Source organism: Primulina huaijiensis, chromosome 1 (genome assembly GCF_012295235.1).
Source record: "Primulina huaijiensis isolate GDHJ02 chromosome 1, ASM1229523v2, whole genome shotgun sequence".
NCBI classification, from domain to species: Eukaryota; Viridiplantae; Streptophyta; class Magnoliopsida; order Lamiales; family Gesneriaceae; genus Primulina; species Primulina huaijiensis.
The window spans coordinates 22,472,584-22,489,587 of NC_133306.1; the positions used below are offsets into that span (position 1 = coordinate 22,472,584).

At 30.3% G+C, this 17,004-nt stretch overlaps 1 protein-coding gene across 1 annotated transcript; it reads right to left on the reverse strand.

The window, feature by feature from the left end:
• Positions 1–131: 131 nt before the first annotated feature.
• Positions 132–4,021, reverse strand: LOC140985261 (uncharacterized). The gene is made up of 4 exons (XM_073453061.1): positions 3,358–4,021; positions 2,242–2,397; positions 1,480–2,163; positions 132–1,326 (listed from the first exon to the last, which is right to left on the reverse strand). The coding sequence occupies exons 1-4, from the start codon at positions 3,709–3,711 to the stop codon at positions 373–375; spliced, it is 2,148 nt and encodes a 715-aa protein (XP_073309162.1). The 5' UTR covers positions 3,712–4,021; the 3' UTR covers positions 132–372.
• Between the last annotated feature and the right edge of the window lie 12,983 nt (positions 4,022–17,004).

Sequence of the window (17,004 nt, forward strand, 5' to 3'; positions counted from 1 at the left end):
ATTAATAACCTCTATCTTATAACTAGGCATTCTAAAATAGTTAGTTCAAAAAGAATAAATTTATATATACAAAAAAAAGGAGCATTAGAAGACAAATATACTAAGAAAAATAGATGGAAATAATGCAGTAGAGAAAAATATATAAAACATATTTTTATAGGAAATGTGTTCCTCGTAGAAATCGAGGGTGGAATTTGGATATTCTTAATTAATTAGTATGTCACTGCTTAGTGAGCCACTCTTTTAGCAGCCCATCAACCCCAAAACACCTAAAACAAAATAAAGTTAGAGATAATCACACTACCACTCGGATATATACAGTTGCTTGATTCTTGAGTCTACTCACTTGTAGTGGCTAGAATGCAGTAACTTCTACTGCATGTAGTTGTGTAGTACTCGAGTGAAGTGAAACTCTATCTGCAGCCGTTGATGGAGAGGCGTTGATTTCATCAAACCTTTCTTGATATCAGCTTCAAGTTCTCTAATCGGTATAGCAGCCAAGAAACTTTTTATGTACTCTTTGCAGGCCTCTTTACCTAGACAAACAACCTCGTTTTCTTGTTCGATCGAAGATTTCCCTTCTTCCGAAACTTCGGTGGAGTTAATAGGTTTATCTTCTGGTGATTGACCAGCACTCGCCTGTTTATAGATGGCTGTGTTCTTGTCAAATTTCAGTATATAAGCCTGGTTGCATCCCTCATACAGTCGCTCCCCTAACGTGTCGATAATGTAGTAAGCATCTGTTTCAACCTTTAGAACGAAAAAATGATCGTTCCAACTAACTATGAAAACTCTAGCCTCGGCGTCACTAGAGGAATGGTTAATCTCATCCCATATACTTTCAAACGACATTGCACCTTGCAGAAAATCGAAGTTTCCTCCCTCCACCCCATCTGGAAGGAAAAACCCGATAAATGATTTCGCAGGAACTACACAAAGATCACGGACTTTGGCTTCAATGACAGTATCCAGATCAAAATGCTTATCAGGGAACCGTTCCATGTATGAAACATTGACACAAAGATTTCTCCATTCCAAGGAACCTTCTCTGATCAAAGAATCAAACTGTGATTTAATGGGCATGAGATTATGGTTGTTCTGTAGCCAATCGGCAATAACAGCAACAAGAGCTGTACATGCACTTTCTCCAGCAGCTCGTTCGCTTCTCTGATCGATGGAGGCAAAAAAGACTTGTGTTTGAATCTTCATATGCCCATCCCTGCTTGTTATTTCTTTCTGCTCCCATGTGCCAATGGTAAAGCTATCATCACCGAACTCAGATACCGATGATCGATTTGCGTTGGAGTCTTCGTCAGATTTGTGCCACTGCAAAGAAAGTGCATAGCTATTATTTGCCTTGACAATAGCAAAAAATATTTAAATGTCAGATAAAACCATAAATTTCACATTTGTGCCTAGAAACGTACTTCTGAAGCAAAAAAATAAATAAATATATGTCCCTAACACAAAATTTCTTACCCCAAAAGAAAGAGATTCGTCCGAGCTGAGCTGCCGACGGTCATAGTCTATATCATCTCCACCATCTTCTGCATAAGCCTTTTTAAGTAATGGCTCCTCTTTTGTCTTAGGAGACCTAAAGCTCAGCTTCCTCTTCCTCCAAGGCAAAATGCTACGTTTGGGGTTCTCTATCGATAATTTCTCATGTACGGAAAAACTCGAATCCTCTATGCGAGAGCAGCCGACATCTGACCTACGTCTGTTGCTGTAGTAAATCCAATCCTCAGCTTCGTTACTGATTCTAGAACTGGAATAATATGATACGCCAGCGTAATTAGCATGTGCCAATGTCCCATAGCTAAATGACTTTCGAACCATGGATTCTTCCTTATTTTCGTCAGTTTCCCCGTCCTCAAAATCTTCAAGAGAATCGGAGTCAAAAGGGTAGGCATATTCACCCTCACTCTTGACTGAGCGCTGACCGTCACTACCCTCCTCATGACATGCCTTTTTAGCTTTACGAGTAGAAACATACTCGGTAAATAATTTTACCTTCCTAAAACCAGCTTTTAATGCAGAAACCTCGTCTTTCTCGGCAGAAGAAGTTTCTGCAGATGCTGCAGGAGATGGAACAGTTATTATTGGACTTTGCAACAGTTCTGTCGGTTCATGTGTGGCTCTAAGTTCCAATAAGCCAAGAGATATCTGAAACATAATTGAAGATTAGTTACTTACATGGGCAAATTTCAGATCATGATTTAGTGTAAAAAATCAGTTACTTACATAGAGGAAGGGACAATGCTCGACCTCGCCACCAGATAATGTCAAGGGAATTTTGATGTCAATGGCTTGCTCAGTATTCCTAGACAGACAATCAGCAAGATTAAGGACTGCTGATCCAACAACAGAATATCTATTCTTCACCCTTTGATACATCCCCTGATAAAAATCCAAAGAGGTTTAGTTTTCATATCCCCAAAATTTAATTTTTTAAGTTGGCTATCATTCACTCGGTAGCCCTATGCTGACAAGTGCACGTAAAGAGAGAGAACGAAACAATCTGTAGGTTCCATAACCATTGGCATCTCAGGCCATTTGATCATGCTTTAACCAAACGACCAACTAAATTAAATGGTAAAAAAATGATAAAAGAAAAAAGCACAATGCACAAGATTTTGGCCTCAGAGATTTCGATCAATGAAAAGCATTATCCAATTGCAGAATCTACTATCTCGAGATAGATAGATAGATAGATAGACAGACAGACAGAGAGATAGATAGACAGATAGATAACCACCATTTTAATAATCATCATAATTCATCTTTCAAATAAGAAATATATGTGACAAACAATACAACAAATTTGACATAGCAAGATCCATAAAGAATTAATCAGAGTCACAAGAACAAGAGCATGAAAGAGATATACAAGTAAAATAGCAATTGAAAATATTAAAGAATGAAATACAACCAGAAAAGATCATGGACCCTAATTATATATATCCTCCTATGATAACTGGAGAGAAATAACGAATAACCAAAACCAGAGTCACGAGAATGAGAGCATATGCAATATATACATTGCAGCAGTACTACACGCAAAACCAGTCAAAACAAAAATAAAAATTTATCGATATATCTTAAACCAATTAATTAACCCCATAGCAAGTTACTTTTTTTTTTTCTCACGTCTGTGTGTTTCAAAGAAGACAGCAATTTCTCAAATCAAAGCATCAAATGCAGATGCAGAGGAAAAAAGATCAAAACCCCCAACTGAAGTTGAGGGATTACACAAGTAAAATTACAGAAATTAATTAATCACACAAAAAAATGATAATAATAAGAATAAATAAATAAAATCCATGAAAATACACTGAAAGGCAAGAGAAAATAGCCTACATGCAAAACAGTGAAGTTGATCTCCCAAGGATGAAAAGCATTGTCCTTGTAACCAGAAAGGGTGCAAATGGTCTGAAACTCCTCTCCCCACTCCACCAACACGGCACCGTTTAGCTCATCAACCCTCCTCACATTCTCCTCGCGAGTACAGTTCCTTTTCACACTTCTCCTGAACGAGCCCAGAGAAAACTTCGGACCCTTCCATCTGATCTCCACTGCGAGACTACCATTCTCCTTCTCTGGACTCTCCTGCACCCAATCGCCACCCTCAAACCTCAGCACCGCAAGCTTCACCTCATATTTTCTTGAAATCAGCGGCGGCCAAGGCCTCCACCGCATCATCTTCACCACCATATTGGTCAAATTTCAAGAAACAGAAAAGGAATCAAGAAAGACTGAAACTTTGGAACCAAGATTCCTCTCTCTATGTGGATTTGAAAAAAAAATCCTTTAGAAAAAAGGATGATCTGCGAATAGCGATGGATTTTCTTTCCCAAGCAGAATGCTGGTGGGAAAGAATGGTTTTTTTAGGACTCCACAATAAATTATTTGGAGGATTTCTCTCCGGAATTAACGAAAAGATGGAGAAGAATATGCCGTTATTAACCTGGCTTTTCAAGGTATAATAATCGCAGCGTGCCTATACATACATGGAGAGAGAGAGAGAGAGAGAGAGACATAGTGGAAATGCGAGGAAGCAGCTAAGTTGACTTGGTTACCGAGTTTTTGGATCATTGAAGATCGCATTCAAGATTCGGATTAGTTACGGGCTTTGCCAAATCTTCCCATTTTTAGGAAATGATTATGATAATAATAATAATAATAATGATAATAATAATAATAATAATAAATAAAATGGAAAATATCGTCAGAACTTCAAACACAAGATAAAGAAAAAATAATTAAATTTACGATCTAATGAGTATTTTCCTAGTTTATTTTAGTAAAATGATAATTAATTGTAAGGATGGGGCAAAAAAATTAGGACATATATTGTAGTTTTCTTCGTTGTTTAAGCAATCCATTTTACAGAATTCTTAAAATTATTGAAATATCTTAATCTATATTTGAATTTTTAAATAATTTAATACAATATCTAAATTTTATAGTGTGCAAAAGGACAATTTTTTGTATTTCAATTTACTCAATAGGCTCGATGATAGATTATTCAAATATAATTGATATACTGACTACTTATTATAAAAATATAAAGGAATAATTATATAATAATCCCCTATTTTTTTTTATCAAATCCAGATTCAATTATTTTATGTATTTTACGATATAATGAGCATTGTAATTACAGGATCACCGAGCCATTTATGATTTATTATGAAAAATATTATTACATATTACATATATAAAAATATATAAGAGCGCATGCACCCTATAATGATAATTGCCTCAATATTTTTAACGTGCCATAATTGAAAAGTGTGTTGCTTGTATTTTTCCCCAAAAAACAAATTAGAAATTCATACTTATTGGAACAAAAAAAAAAAAGACAAATTAGAAAATTTTCATATTTTTGACGACTGATTTATATATTTCCCAAATCAAATTAATAGTGCAGGAATTTGATTTGTAGACCTCTCAATTTGGTCTGAATCTTGAAATTCTGAGAGCACGAGGTAAAAATAACATGAGAAATGAAATTTTGATGATAAAATCAAGGATTGAGTTTGGGAATGATGTTCCAAATGTTCAACTTAATTTTGTTTTTTAATTATATTAAGTTTGTGATATAAACGTTATATCACAAAAATTCCAACGAAACCGTCTCGATCCGATTCATGAAAAAATATTATTTTTTTTTATAACAAAAGTATTACTTTTTCAATATAATTATGAATCGGGTAGACCAATCTCATAATATAGATTCATGAAACTATGTCTCACATGACATATGCTGATATAATATAGATGGAGCTTTTCATTTGTAAGAAATAAGTAAAATATCATAATCCCTTGTCCACTAAAAAGATGCAAGAAACCTACCACAAATTACACCTATGACTAGTCAATGTAGTATGCCGACCACCGATGAACTCGAATCAATCTTGAAATCAGACACATCCATAAATTAAACCAGCTAATTATTGTGATCGAGTGTCAAAAGTTGGAAGGATTGACTTCTTCACGTGCACATTATTTGGAAGCACACAAAACAAGGGAAAGGGGGGATATTTGCATGTGTAATGTGTATAAGGATAAACATATATATTTTACACGTCCAACGAGAAGCACACGTTCGAGCATACGAAAACACAGCCTCGCCAGCTTTAATTTAGAGCCTTCGAAAGTGGGGAAGTTTGTGTGGTGCGATTGTTTCGAACTTGTCACGTTACTAGCAGATTTTTTTGGTGAGGTTTTAATGGAGGAGGGCCCCTTCTATTTCAGTTCATTTTAGGCCGTGTACCAACATACCAATCTATACTGTCTTTCACCTTATTATTATTATATATACTTCTCTCGTCTCGTCTCGTCTTGTTTTTATCTATTTTTCTATTTAATTTATGATTATTGAAAGGACGATTGTACATTATTAAGTGGTTATGAGTATTAAAATATTTTAAATGGTTTATAAGAGTAATTTTTAAAAATATATAAATATAATACTAAAAAAATTAAAAATATTTCGGAGAGATTAATTATCCAACAATAAGATTTTCAAATTCTAAAAATAGAAAATAAATGTCAATATCAATTTCCCATAGAGTAGAGTATCCGTATCCTGTCTTTCTTGCATATCTCTCCTTTTGTTTTGTGAATACACAGTTTAAATATCTTAATAAGATATATCGGTTCATCCAGCTAGCTGCATGTCGTTTGAGTGAAAACGTAGATACAAATCTTTAACTCAGCCCGATATATGGGAAAAAATTTATTTTTATTTGTAAATATAGATCAAGTCAAAATGTCTCACAAATATAGATCAATAAGACAGTCTGACAATAAAATAAATTAGTAATTGAGTTTGTAACAAATATCAAATTGGAGTAAGTCGCAACGATTAAAAGAAAATTCGAACAAGAATGGTGCGTTGGAGTTGTAAAAATATTAGTATGTAACAATTTAATGAAAAAGATTAATGCGTTGTTTGATCTGTTCAAGTGAAATAAATAATGATTATAAATTGGAAAGTAGCCTTTGCGCATGGTGTTGGGATCTAAGAGCATTTCGAGAAACACAATCGAGAGCACCAAAATAAAAAAATATTATTAAATACAAATTGGCTTGTACGATTGTGACATTAATGCATGCCAACAGCCACATGACAAAATGTTTGGTAATTAATTTAATAGTTAAGAATGAGACCGATACCCTAATCCTCCAGTATCTATGTTCATTTTACAAAAAAAATTAAATTATTTACCAAGAATTTGTTTATATATAATTTTTACATATCTTACGTCGGTTGTATTAAGACTTAGATATATAATTTTAAATGGGCTTCTCGTCATCGACATTCGCCATATTACCTTATATAGTGGGTTGGGTCAAGTAAATGGGCTAGCTACTAGACCCAGTAAATCCAATATTGATTTCATAAATAGGCTAGAAATATTATTACACTGTCTGTTATTAGGGTAAAGAACAACATCCTAACTAGTATTAATGGAGTCAAGAATTTAGCTTAGTCGGCTGGAATAAGATGGAAGTGGAATCAGCATGCCTTCCCACATCAAAGTGAATAAAGTTGAAAATTGAATGTATTAATTGATACTAATATATGAATATTATGTATGGTATACACGTAAAATATTTAAAAATTTTAAAGTATTTTGATATAATATGATGTTTAATATTAAAGAACAGAGATCTCAAAATTTTATATTTTTGTCACAAATTGTTTGACGTTACATAATCAAAATATTAATTTTATTCAATAACTCGGTGAATGTTTGCAATTGTGAATATTACTAATATTCAAAAAATTAAATTAAAGGTTAAAAAAAGATTCAAATATTTATTCAAGATTATTTGAACCTAAATAATCAAATTAAACCCCCAATGAGAATTTTTTATTAAGCCGAACTCTAATTGAAATTAGAAAATTTTGAAGTTCGAGTTTTGAATGTTTCAAGTCATCAAATCTTGACTAGTAAATAAATAAGCATGGATAGACTGTCGTAGTCAAATACAGTAAGTAATATACGATACCAAATGTAAAAGTATATTTTTAAATTTGAGTGGGTTTTATATCGCTAATCTTGTGATCATACTACAAATTTGCTCGGGTTGCACGAATCAAACGAACAAGAAAAACACGAGGAATGTGTATATATATTATTCATGGATCACACACCAATGCTGGAAGTGTCACAATCAACAATCCACAAAAACAAGAGAGACGAACATTTTATGAAAACAAAGTGAACATGCATGACACGCAGACACATGCAGATGGAGAGGAATCAACGTCAAAGACTGAAAACAGTCAATGGGCTGTGTGGGAGCTGAAAAAACCTCGAAGGCAGTTGCTCAACATTTGAAAGAGGTTGGAGAAAATACGGCGTTTGACTCCTCCTCGGACGGGAACCTGCCCGGTGCGCCTAATATTCTTCCGTTTGCTGCAGTCTGTGGACTGCAGTGGCTTCACCTTGTTCTTGCTCATCTTCTTCATTGATTGGGTTAGGTACCGAGGATGATTGAAGAGACGTGGTGTCGTATTTATACATGGAGAAATTAATAAGGATGTTAGAGATTAGTTTGTCTATTTCTTGGGAGATGTCTGCGGAGGTCAACGATGTTGGTTTCTGATGAATTTCGGCTTAGAATAAACACAACGAGCCAAAAATAGTTCCATAGTTGCAAGCACAAAGTAGTCGACATCACAACCGCCGACCCCTAATCATTCCTCCTACTTGTCCATTCTATTGCCTTTTCATGTTTGGTTTTGTTTTCGATTTGTTCTATAATTCTTTGGTTCTAATTGCCTGCGCTAAAAATCTTGTCGGGGTGATCCTACTATTCTAAAACATCCATCTATTGGAATTATTTTACAAGTTATTGGAATCTAAAATGGGACTNTTAATGTTTCAAGCCCATTATATTGAACCACACTGCTCTATCCATATACGTGTTAGGTAATGATATTGATTTTTTTTTTTTAATTTTCATCCATGAAAATTTCTTCTACACATAAAAAGGAACCGAACATGTGATGAAAATCGTCCATAACTGTTTCAAGTGGGAAGTATTAAAATTCTTTCCTTATTTTTATATATGGCCTTAAGTTCATGAGATCAATTTACTTGGTGCAACAAACGGCTGGGAGATGATCTTATTTTTGCATTCCTAGAATGGTTTTTTTGTATTTTTATTGGCGAGTTCTTTTCCCTAATGTGGAGGTGGAGAATTTGGCGTTATTTGACTCCGAGCACAAACCAAGTTATTTGACTATACAACCAGTATCTAACATAAATTTGGCCAGGTACCAGAAGCTTTGCCTTCGAACACAAATGGTTATTGGAAGACGACTTCTCAGATCACTTCAAACAGAGTTGGGCAGGTCTTAGTGGAGATTTCAATTTCCCTGTAAAGCTCCCAAGATGTAGTGGAGATCTCAAATTTTGGACAGGTGACCTTTTCAATCAGTTGGGGAGGAAAATAAATAATCTTTGTAAGGAACTTAATCGTCTAATAATGTGTTCTCATGTTGTTAAAATTAATATAGGAGTTACATTCTATTCTAGAAGTGTGTATAGAAGGTTAATTTTGTCATTGCACAATTGAAAAACAATGCCCTTCATCCACACATTTATAGATAACTAGGTAAAGACACGTGCGACGCACGTGAAAATAAATTTCTGTTGTCAATAATTGTTGTTAAAGAAATGAGATCGGAAGAGATTAATTTATAGAAAAATATATATTAATGATTTTCATGTTATTTTAGTTAATAGAAAATGAGTTTACAACATGTACAACCAAATTTGTACAATAATTCTTACAACACAAAAAAATCAATACAAAAATTTTATTTATCAAAATCTCATGATAATTTAAATATAAAATCTCATTAGACAATAAGAAAATCTCACGATATAATTGTTGTAAATATCGCAGTAGGATATATTGGTTGTTCTTTTAACATTATCCGTAGGAAATTCAATGTAATATAATTTGTACAACAAGTATTATAAAATGAGTGCAAAAGATATTTGTTTAAAAATTTTGTGTTATAAATCTAAGGTTATTCTTCAATGGAAGGATTTCAATACATGCAAATGTATTTTTGTTATTTAGTGAAGTGACATCGTAAACTTCAAATCTAGTCATTTCATGTGTATATAGTAGTATTTCATGTTACTTATGATAAATTTCAAGTCCACCCAATAATGATGTAATTTGAAATTCATTCTACTTTATATAAATAATAATATGTAAATAAGTCATGTGTATATTCAATATTTGATCTATTGTTTCATTGTTAACAATAAAATTATAATTCTAATCCATGAAGTTGAAATCAATTCATCCAAGCGCAATCTAAATAAATTAATAATTGTTGAAAAACATATTAGTAATAATCTTATAATTTTGTATAAATTAGACACTGAAGAAAATATAATATAGAATTGATATCATAATAATAATTATAATTAAATTTGAGAGAAGAAAAAATTATAATACATACTGTTGACCACTTATTTTACCACGTGTTACTGATTTATGAAAAATAAAAATACAATATAGATAATATATTCTAAATCTTAAATTAAATTATTGTGTCAAATGTTTTCTTCTTTTATATTTTCAATTTTTATTGCTTTCACGATTTTTTTTGTCACCAGCTTTTTCTTCTTTGTGAAAAAAACAATATTCTCATTATCTTCATTAGCAAATCTTATGGTGTTGTCGACATCAATCATTTGCATTTTCATATCTGTATTTTTTTATTCTTTTGTTGGAAAACTTTTTTTTTTAATAATAATTTTGATGCTGAAAATCTTTCTATGCAATAATTTAATTATCCTCAATATTCATTCTTGTGTTGTTATCGTCTTCTATTACTTATATTTCAATATTTTTATAATTGAGACAATTGATGATCGTCTTTTTTCTTCTTTTAACTTAATCTACAAGCAAATAAAACCAATAAATTTTGGTTATTTCTTCATCTAGATAACTGAAAAATATGATTTAATTAATATGATATTAATTTATCAAAAAGTGTTCAACTCTTAGTGATATAACAGATTTATGCAATATATTATTTAAATATAAAAATTCAAAATTACGATCAACATATTTTTTTTATTTCATACTATATTATTGGAAGTATTAAATTTTTATATATTAATTTTTTTCTTGAGAAACTTCTTGCATATATAAACTCATTCAAAAGATTATAGATTTATAAATTAAAACAAATCATATTCAATTTTATAGTTTGTGAAAAATATATGTTCACTTCATCTATAAGCAAATAAAAACCAAATAATTTTGACATTTCTTATTATCAATCATAAATATTTATTAGGTCATCTTTCTTCTATATCCGATAATACTTCGTATCATTTTTGTGAAATGTAATTAACTGTCGAACCTTCTTCATAACACCGACCCACATGATTTAATTATTTGGCATCATTATTTTAATTGATCGTTTTAAATTAAATAATCTCAATTAATGTAAAGGATATTTAACATCATGTTCTTACACAAATTATGTTTTTTTTTGTGGAAAAAAATTCAATATATTTACAACTAAATAAAACAAAAGAATTTTGGTATTTCAATATTGTACAAACTAACTGTTTTGGGAAAAAATTATTTCACTTCATCTATAAACAAATAAAACCAATGAATTTTTGTTTTTATTAATATTCTCAAATTAATATTTTATGGAAAAAAATATGTTCAATTCATCTACAAGAAAATAAAAACCAAAGAATTTTGGAGTTTCAGTCTTCTTGGCAACTTGATCCTTACCTAACATACGTAGATTGACAATTTTGACATCATCATAATAATTGATTTAAAAAAAAACATCCTCACCAAATTAAAAATAAACTCCTTGCATATATAAAATCATTCAAAAGATTATAAATCTACAAAATAAAATAAATCACATTCAAACAAATATTTTAGTGAAAAACATTTGTTCACTTCATCTACAAGTAAATAAAAACCAAATAATTTTGACATTGTCTATGGAGAAGTAGTGAGTAATGCTAATGAATAATTTTTATAAAAATTTATTTATCGTAATTTTAAAAATTTACATTCAAAGATATATCTTTTAAGTTTACAAAAAGCTGTAAATGTTTTGTCAATATATATCTCTTATAAAAATACTTATTCGTTAATTGCAAGAATATTTCATAAAGTAATTGTTATAGTTTATAGCCTTTAAAAGAGTAAAAAAATAGATAAAATTAATACAAATATATTTATGCAATCTTATATCGTTAAATTTTAGTAATAAACCAAGACTTTGAAAAATATTAGTCGACTTTTTTTTGATAAAGAAATAGAGATAGAATAAATACCCACGAAATATTTATTAGGATTATCTATATTTATATTTGATAATTCTTGTATTATTTTGTAAATGTAATTAAATGTCGAACTTTCTTCATGACACCAACCTTGGTAAAACAAAATGAAAATTAGTTTAATTATTTGGCTTCATTAGTTTTATTATTCGTTTTAAAATAATTAATCTTAATTAACGTAAAATAAAAGATATTTAACATCATATTCTTATACAAATTAATTTTTTTTGTGAAAAAAATATTTTCACTTTATTTACAAGCAAATAAAACCAAAGAATTTTGGTATTTTAATCTTCTACAAATTAACTTTGTTTTTGTGAAAAAATCTACAAATTAAGTTTTTTGTGAAAAAATTCTTTTCATTTCATCTATAAACGAATAAAACCAATATATTTTTGTATTACAAAAAACCCAAGAATTTTGGTATTTTAATCTTATGCAAATTAACTTTTTTTTGTGAAAAAATCTACAAATTAAGTTTTTTGTGAAAAAATTCTTTTCATTTCATCTATAAGCAAATAAAACCAATATATTTTTGTATTTCAATCTTTTCAAATTAATATTTTTTGTGAAAAAAGTTTGTTCAATTCATCTACAAGAAAATAAAAATCAAATAATTTTAGAGTTTCAACTTTCTTGGCAACTTGATCATTATCTAGCATAAATGTAGTTTGACAATTTTGTCCTGATCATAATAATTGATTTTACAAAAATATCCTCACTAAATTTCTCCTGTATGTACAAACTAAGGACAAAGTTGATAATACACAATAGAAAAATTTTGACCTTGGTTCACACTTTTATAATATGTATAGATATATAGATATAGATATAGATATAGATGTGGTAAATTCTTATCAAAGATAGTAAAGGAGGATTTTGAATTTGCACTATTGGCAGGACTTGAGTGTAGACCCGATACTTGTTTATCTCGTACAAAGAGAATACAAAAAAACAACTAAATTTATCTAAATGAATTAGAAAAACTATCCGCAATCAGCGAGACTCGAACATGAGGTCAACAAGTATAGTAATGTTTTCCATACATATAAGATTCAAAATGCTTTATTTAAATTTATCAATTCTAAATTTTTATCTTTTGTGGTTTCCAACTAGTGTACACATTCAACATAATTCAGTCAATTTTGAAAATTTTAATAGCACTGATCAAAAAATTAAATTTTATTAAATAAATGCATAATTTTATTAATGTAGAAAGTCAGGTAATGTAATTTTGTTACTATTGGCTGACTCTAGCAGCTCGTAGCTAGTATTTTTGCTTAAATAAATAAATAATTAATATACTCAATTACATAAAATAAGTCTGCAAGTCATACGTAGGTGCATTATTATACCGTACACCGTACATGTCTATGATGCAAATATCGACCTTCCGTATCGATGTAGGTTTGTGGAAGCTAGGAGGTGGTGGGTGGGTTGACTAATACTAATTAATTTGAAAACTCACTTAATTTATAAATTATCTCAAAAATATTTTTTAAAAAATAATATATTTTATTAAAGGTGCATGTTCAAGATTATTTTCCCCAACTAAACTTATACTAATTAAAAACAGTTACTTTTGTAAATTTTGAATTTTGATTGGAGTTAAGTTTCAAATTACAATTCAAAGACATTTAGGTTAGAATTTGAGTGTTAAAAAAGGGAAAATTATATTTTGGATCATGTAATTTATACGTTTTATAATTTTTTTTGGGTCATATTATCGCTTAATTCATAGTCTTAGTATGCTAACTTGCATTTTTTTCAATTTTATTCATAGTTTTAGTCTGCTGTTTGCACTTTTTACAATTTTAATCATTTTAAACTGAATGCTGACATCAGTGACGGAGTCAGGAATATGGCTCCACCCGTGCTAGAATTTTAAACTCTAAAATCTTTTAATATTTTAAATTGATCTACCCGATCTAATATTATATTAATCCAAAATTATACAAAATTTACATATAAATTTTTTTAAAAAAAATTGGGCCACAGTGGCTCCGCCCCTGGCTGACATAACATTTTTCGATGACTTCATAATTTTCCGATATCAAGTCATCATTTTCTGGTACTACGTCAAACGCTATGATGAAAAAAGAAAAAATCGAAAAGATGCAATTGATGGATTATATATGCCTCTAAATCGACCAAAAAAATAAAACAAAAAATGAAAAACATGTAAGTTACACAACTAAAAATTTAATTTATCAATATTAAAAAGTGAAGCCATTCAATAGAGATTGGAGACTAGTTAATATACTATGACATCAAATGTTTTAGTATCCGGTGACCCCGATCTTGTTATGTTATATATTAGGTCGAGTTGCAGAGATCAGATGAACAACAAACATTAGGACTGTACAAGTATGTATATATATCTGTGTGTGTGTATATGAATCACAAAAGACGTACGAAACAAACGTTAGCAATTTACAATCCAAAGAAACTGCAGGCGAAAGTTTGAAGAAAAAGAAAACACGCACACACAGAGAATCTGAACAAGAATCGACATTAAATTAACGACATGAAAGGGTCAATGGCCTGTGACGAAGCGGACATAGCCCCGGAAACAGTTGCTTGACATACGAAAGAGGTCAAGGAAAATTCTCCGTTTGACGTCTCCTCGGACGGGAACTCGGGTGCAACCAAAATTCTTCAGCTTGTACGTGAGAAGCAGTGGCTGCTTCGTCATGTTCATGGAATTATCACAAGAATCAAGCATTCTTTGGGGAGAAATGATGCAATATGGGAAAGTTGGGTTTGGTATATGTGACGAGGAGACATGGTGTTATATTTATGCATGGAGATTGGAGATCGAATTGATTTCTCAGTCAATACGTCTATTTCTTATGATGTTGATAAATTTCTGGTGAATTTCGTGGCTTGAAATATTGTGAAATCTATTGTTGAAGAGGGGGTCGGTGTGACAAATTAATTAGTAAACATAAGGCAAACCCCTATACTTTCAGAAACATTATTTTTCTTAGTTTTTTTCGAAGGACAATAATAATCAACGAGCATATTTTATTGGAAGAAACTTTATTCACATTCAAGATCGATTAGCAATCGAAGGGATGTGATTGGGCGATTACCGTTCAAAATAATTTGTAAAGAAAGAAATTTAAAGAAAAAAATCCCGTCTAATATATTCATTTACAAGTTTTGATATTACATGTTGTCAAATTCAATGTTAATATAATATATATATGGTAATTTTAGTTCTTTTTACGATGACATGAAAATTAAGTGGGTCCTACTATAAGACTTTAATGGCAAAAACTTGTGTGAGACGGTCTCACGGGTCTTATTTTGTGAGACGGATCTCTTATTTGGGTCATCAATGAAAAAAATATTAATTTTTATGTTAAGAGCATTACTTTTTATTGAAAATATCGATAGGGTTGACCCGTCTTACAGATAAAGACTCGTGAGACCGTCTCACAAGAGACCTACTCGACTTTAATATATGCAATGACGTATTAACACTCATGTGAAAAAATTACACGAATAATACTCAAGTTTGACAATTCAAACGACCAAAATCACAAAAAGACAAAACACATGAAACCATCTAATTTAAAATTTTAAAGATATCATGTTAACAATATTAATTTTTTTTAATTTGATGTAATTAGGAGAAGATTATTGCCTCTTACGATCGATGTCATCATCACAACAATCGGTGTGGTTAAATATCACGAGTCCTCACTATCAATGGCTTCGACGAAGCAATCCGAAATTTACTGTTTTTTTTTTTTATTAATTTAGCTTCGATCATTATTGGAGTAATCCGTCAGCATGCTTATATGAGCTTAAATTGGCAACCGGCAACCTGTATGCTTCAAGTATATATATTAATTTTATTAGAAATGAAATATTTTATTTATTAATAGATTCTAATTTGTGTTGTCAATCCAAACACCAATAATAATTATAATATCCTATGTACGTTTGTCTGAATTGAATATAGTTTTTTTTTTATTATTTAAAAAAATGCATGACATTCATGTGAATACGTCACACTATTGCTGTCAAAAAATTATCATGATTATTTTATAAGGTTTAAATAATGACGCAAGAATAAATGTATAATTTCCTTTTATAAACATTTTAATAATCTTAATTAATTCTAAACACATTAGTTAAAAATGATTAAATAATCAACAATAATAGGAACATAATAGATAGTTAGGCGCCAGATATTTGCAGAGAGTATTCAGGTTTCTAATCAAGGTATCAATGCTTACATTAAATTATAGATATTCAACATAGATATTTCTCCAATTAAATTTGATTAGTTCTTAATCATCAGCTATTTTTCTTAAAATATCAGCTGTTAAATTAATTCAGTGGAGTTAAAAGTGCCCTCAATTCCTCAAATAAATGGAAAGGAGACTTGGCTTTATTGGGCCTACAAGTGGTCCTGGGTCTCCCAATTCTTGTTTTTTTTTAAAAGTTTGATTGAAAAATTTGAGTCTTTTACATTGCGATTCTAAAATAAACAAACGTGGGATTTGATTTATTTTAATTTCAGAATATGAAATTTATAGAATGCTTAAGATATATATGTATAAATATATGATGTATCTACTATTTTATACCATATTTGATGTCCAAAATCATGCTTTACTTTGTCATAATGTTGGCAAATAATTATTTTGACTATTTTATAAGGTTTAAAGAATGAATTAAGACCGCGTTTCCTATCGCAAATATTGTAATAATGCTAAATTTTTTTAAAAAAATTATTAAATAATCAATAATTTCATTATTTTGAAAACAACTTAATTTTGTTGTCATATAACCGGAAGCATGATTATTAGTTGAAAACAAACTCCTTCAACATATATAGACCCGTAGTTTTTTTCCATTAAAAAAAAAATTAGACCAAAGAATCATGCATGTTTGACGGCCTGCCTTCTTTTGTTCAATCTTTATTTAGTGCAGTTTTCAGTAAAGAAATGAAGGGGAACTTCTGACTTAATCTATCTAAAGCTTAATTAGGTCTTGATATGCTCAAGACAAGGCGGAAGAAATTGTCACTTTTCTTGGAAATTTCTTTCAATTCAAGGAAATCCATGAAATAACAGTTAATGGATTGGGGGATGATCTTGCCGAAATGTCCCAAGGAAAAGCA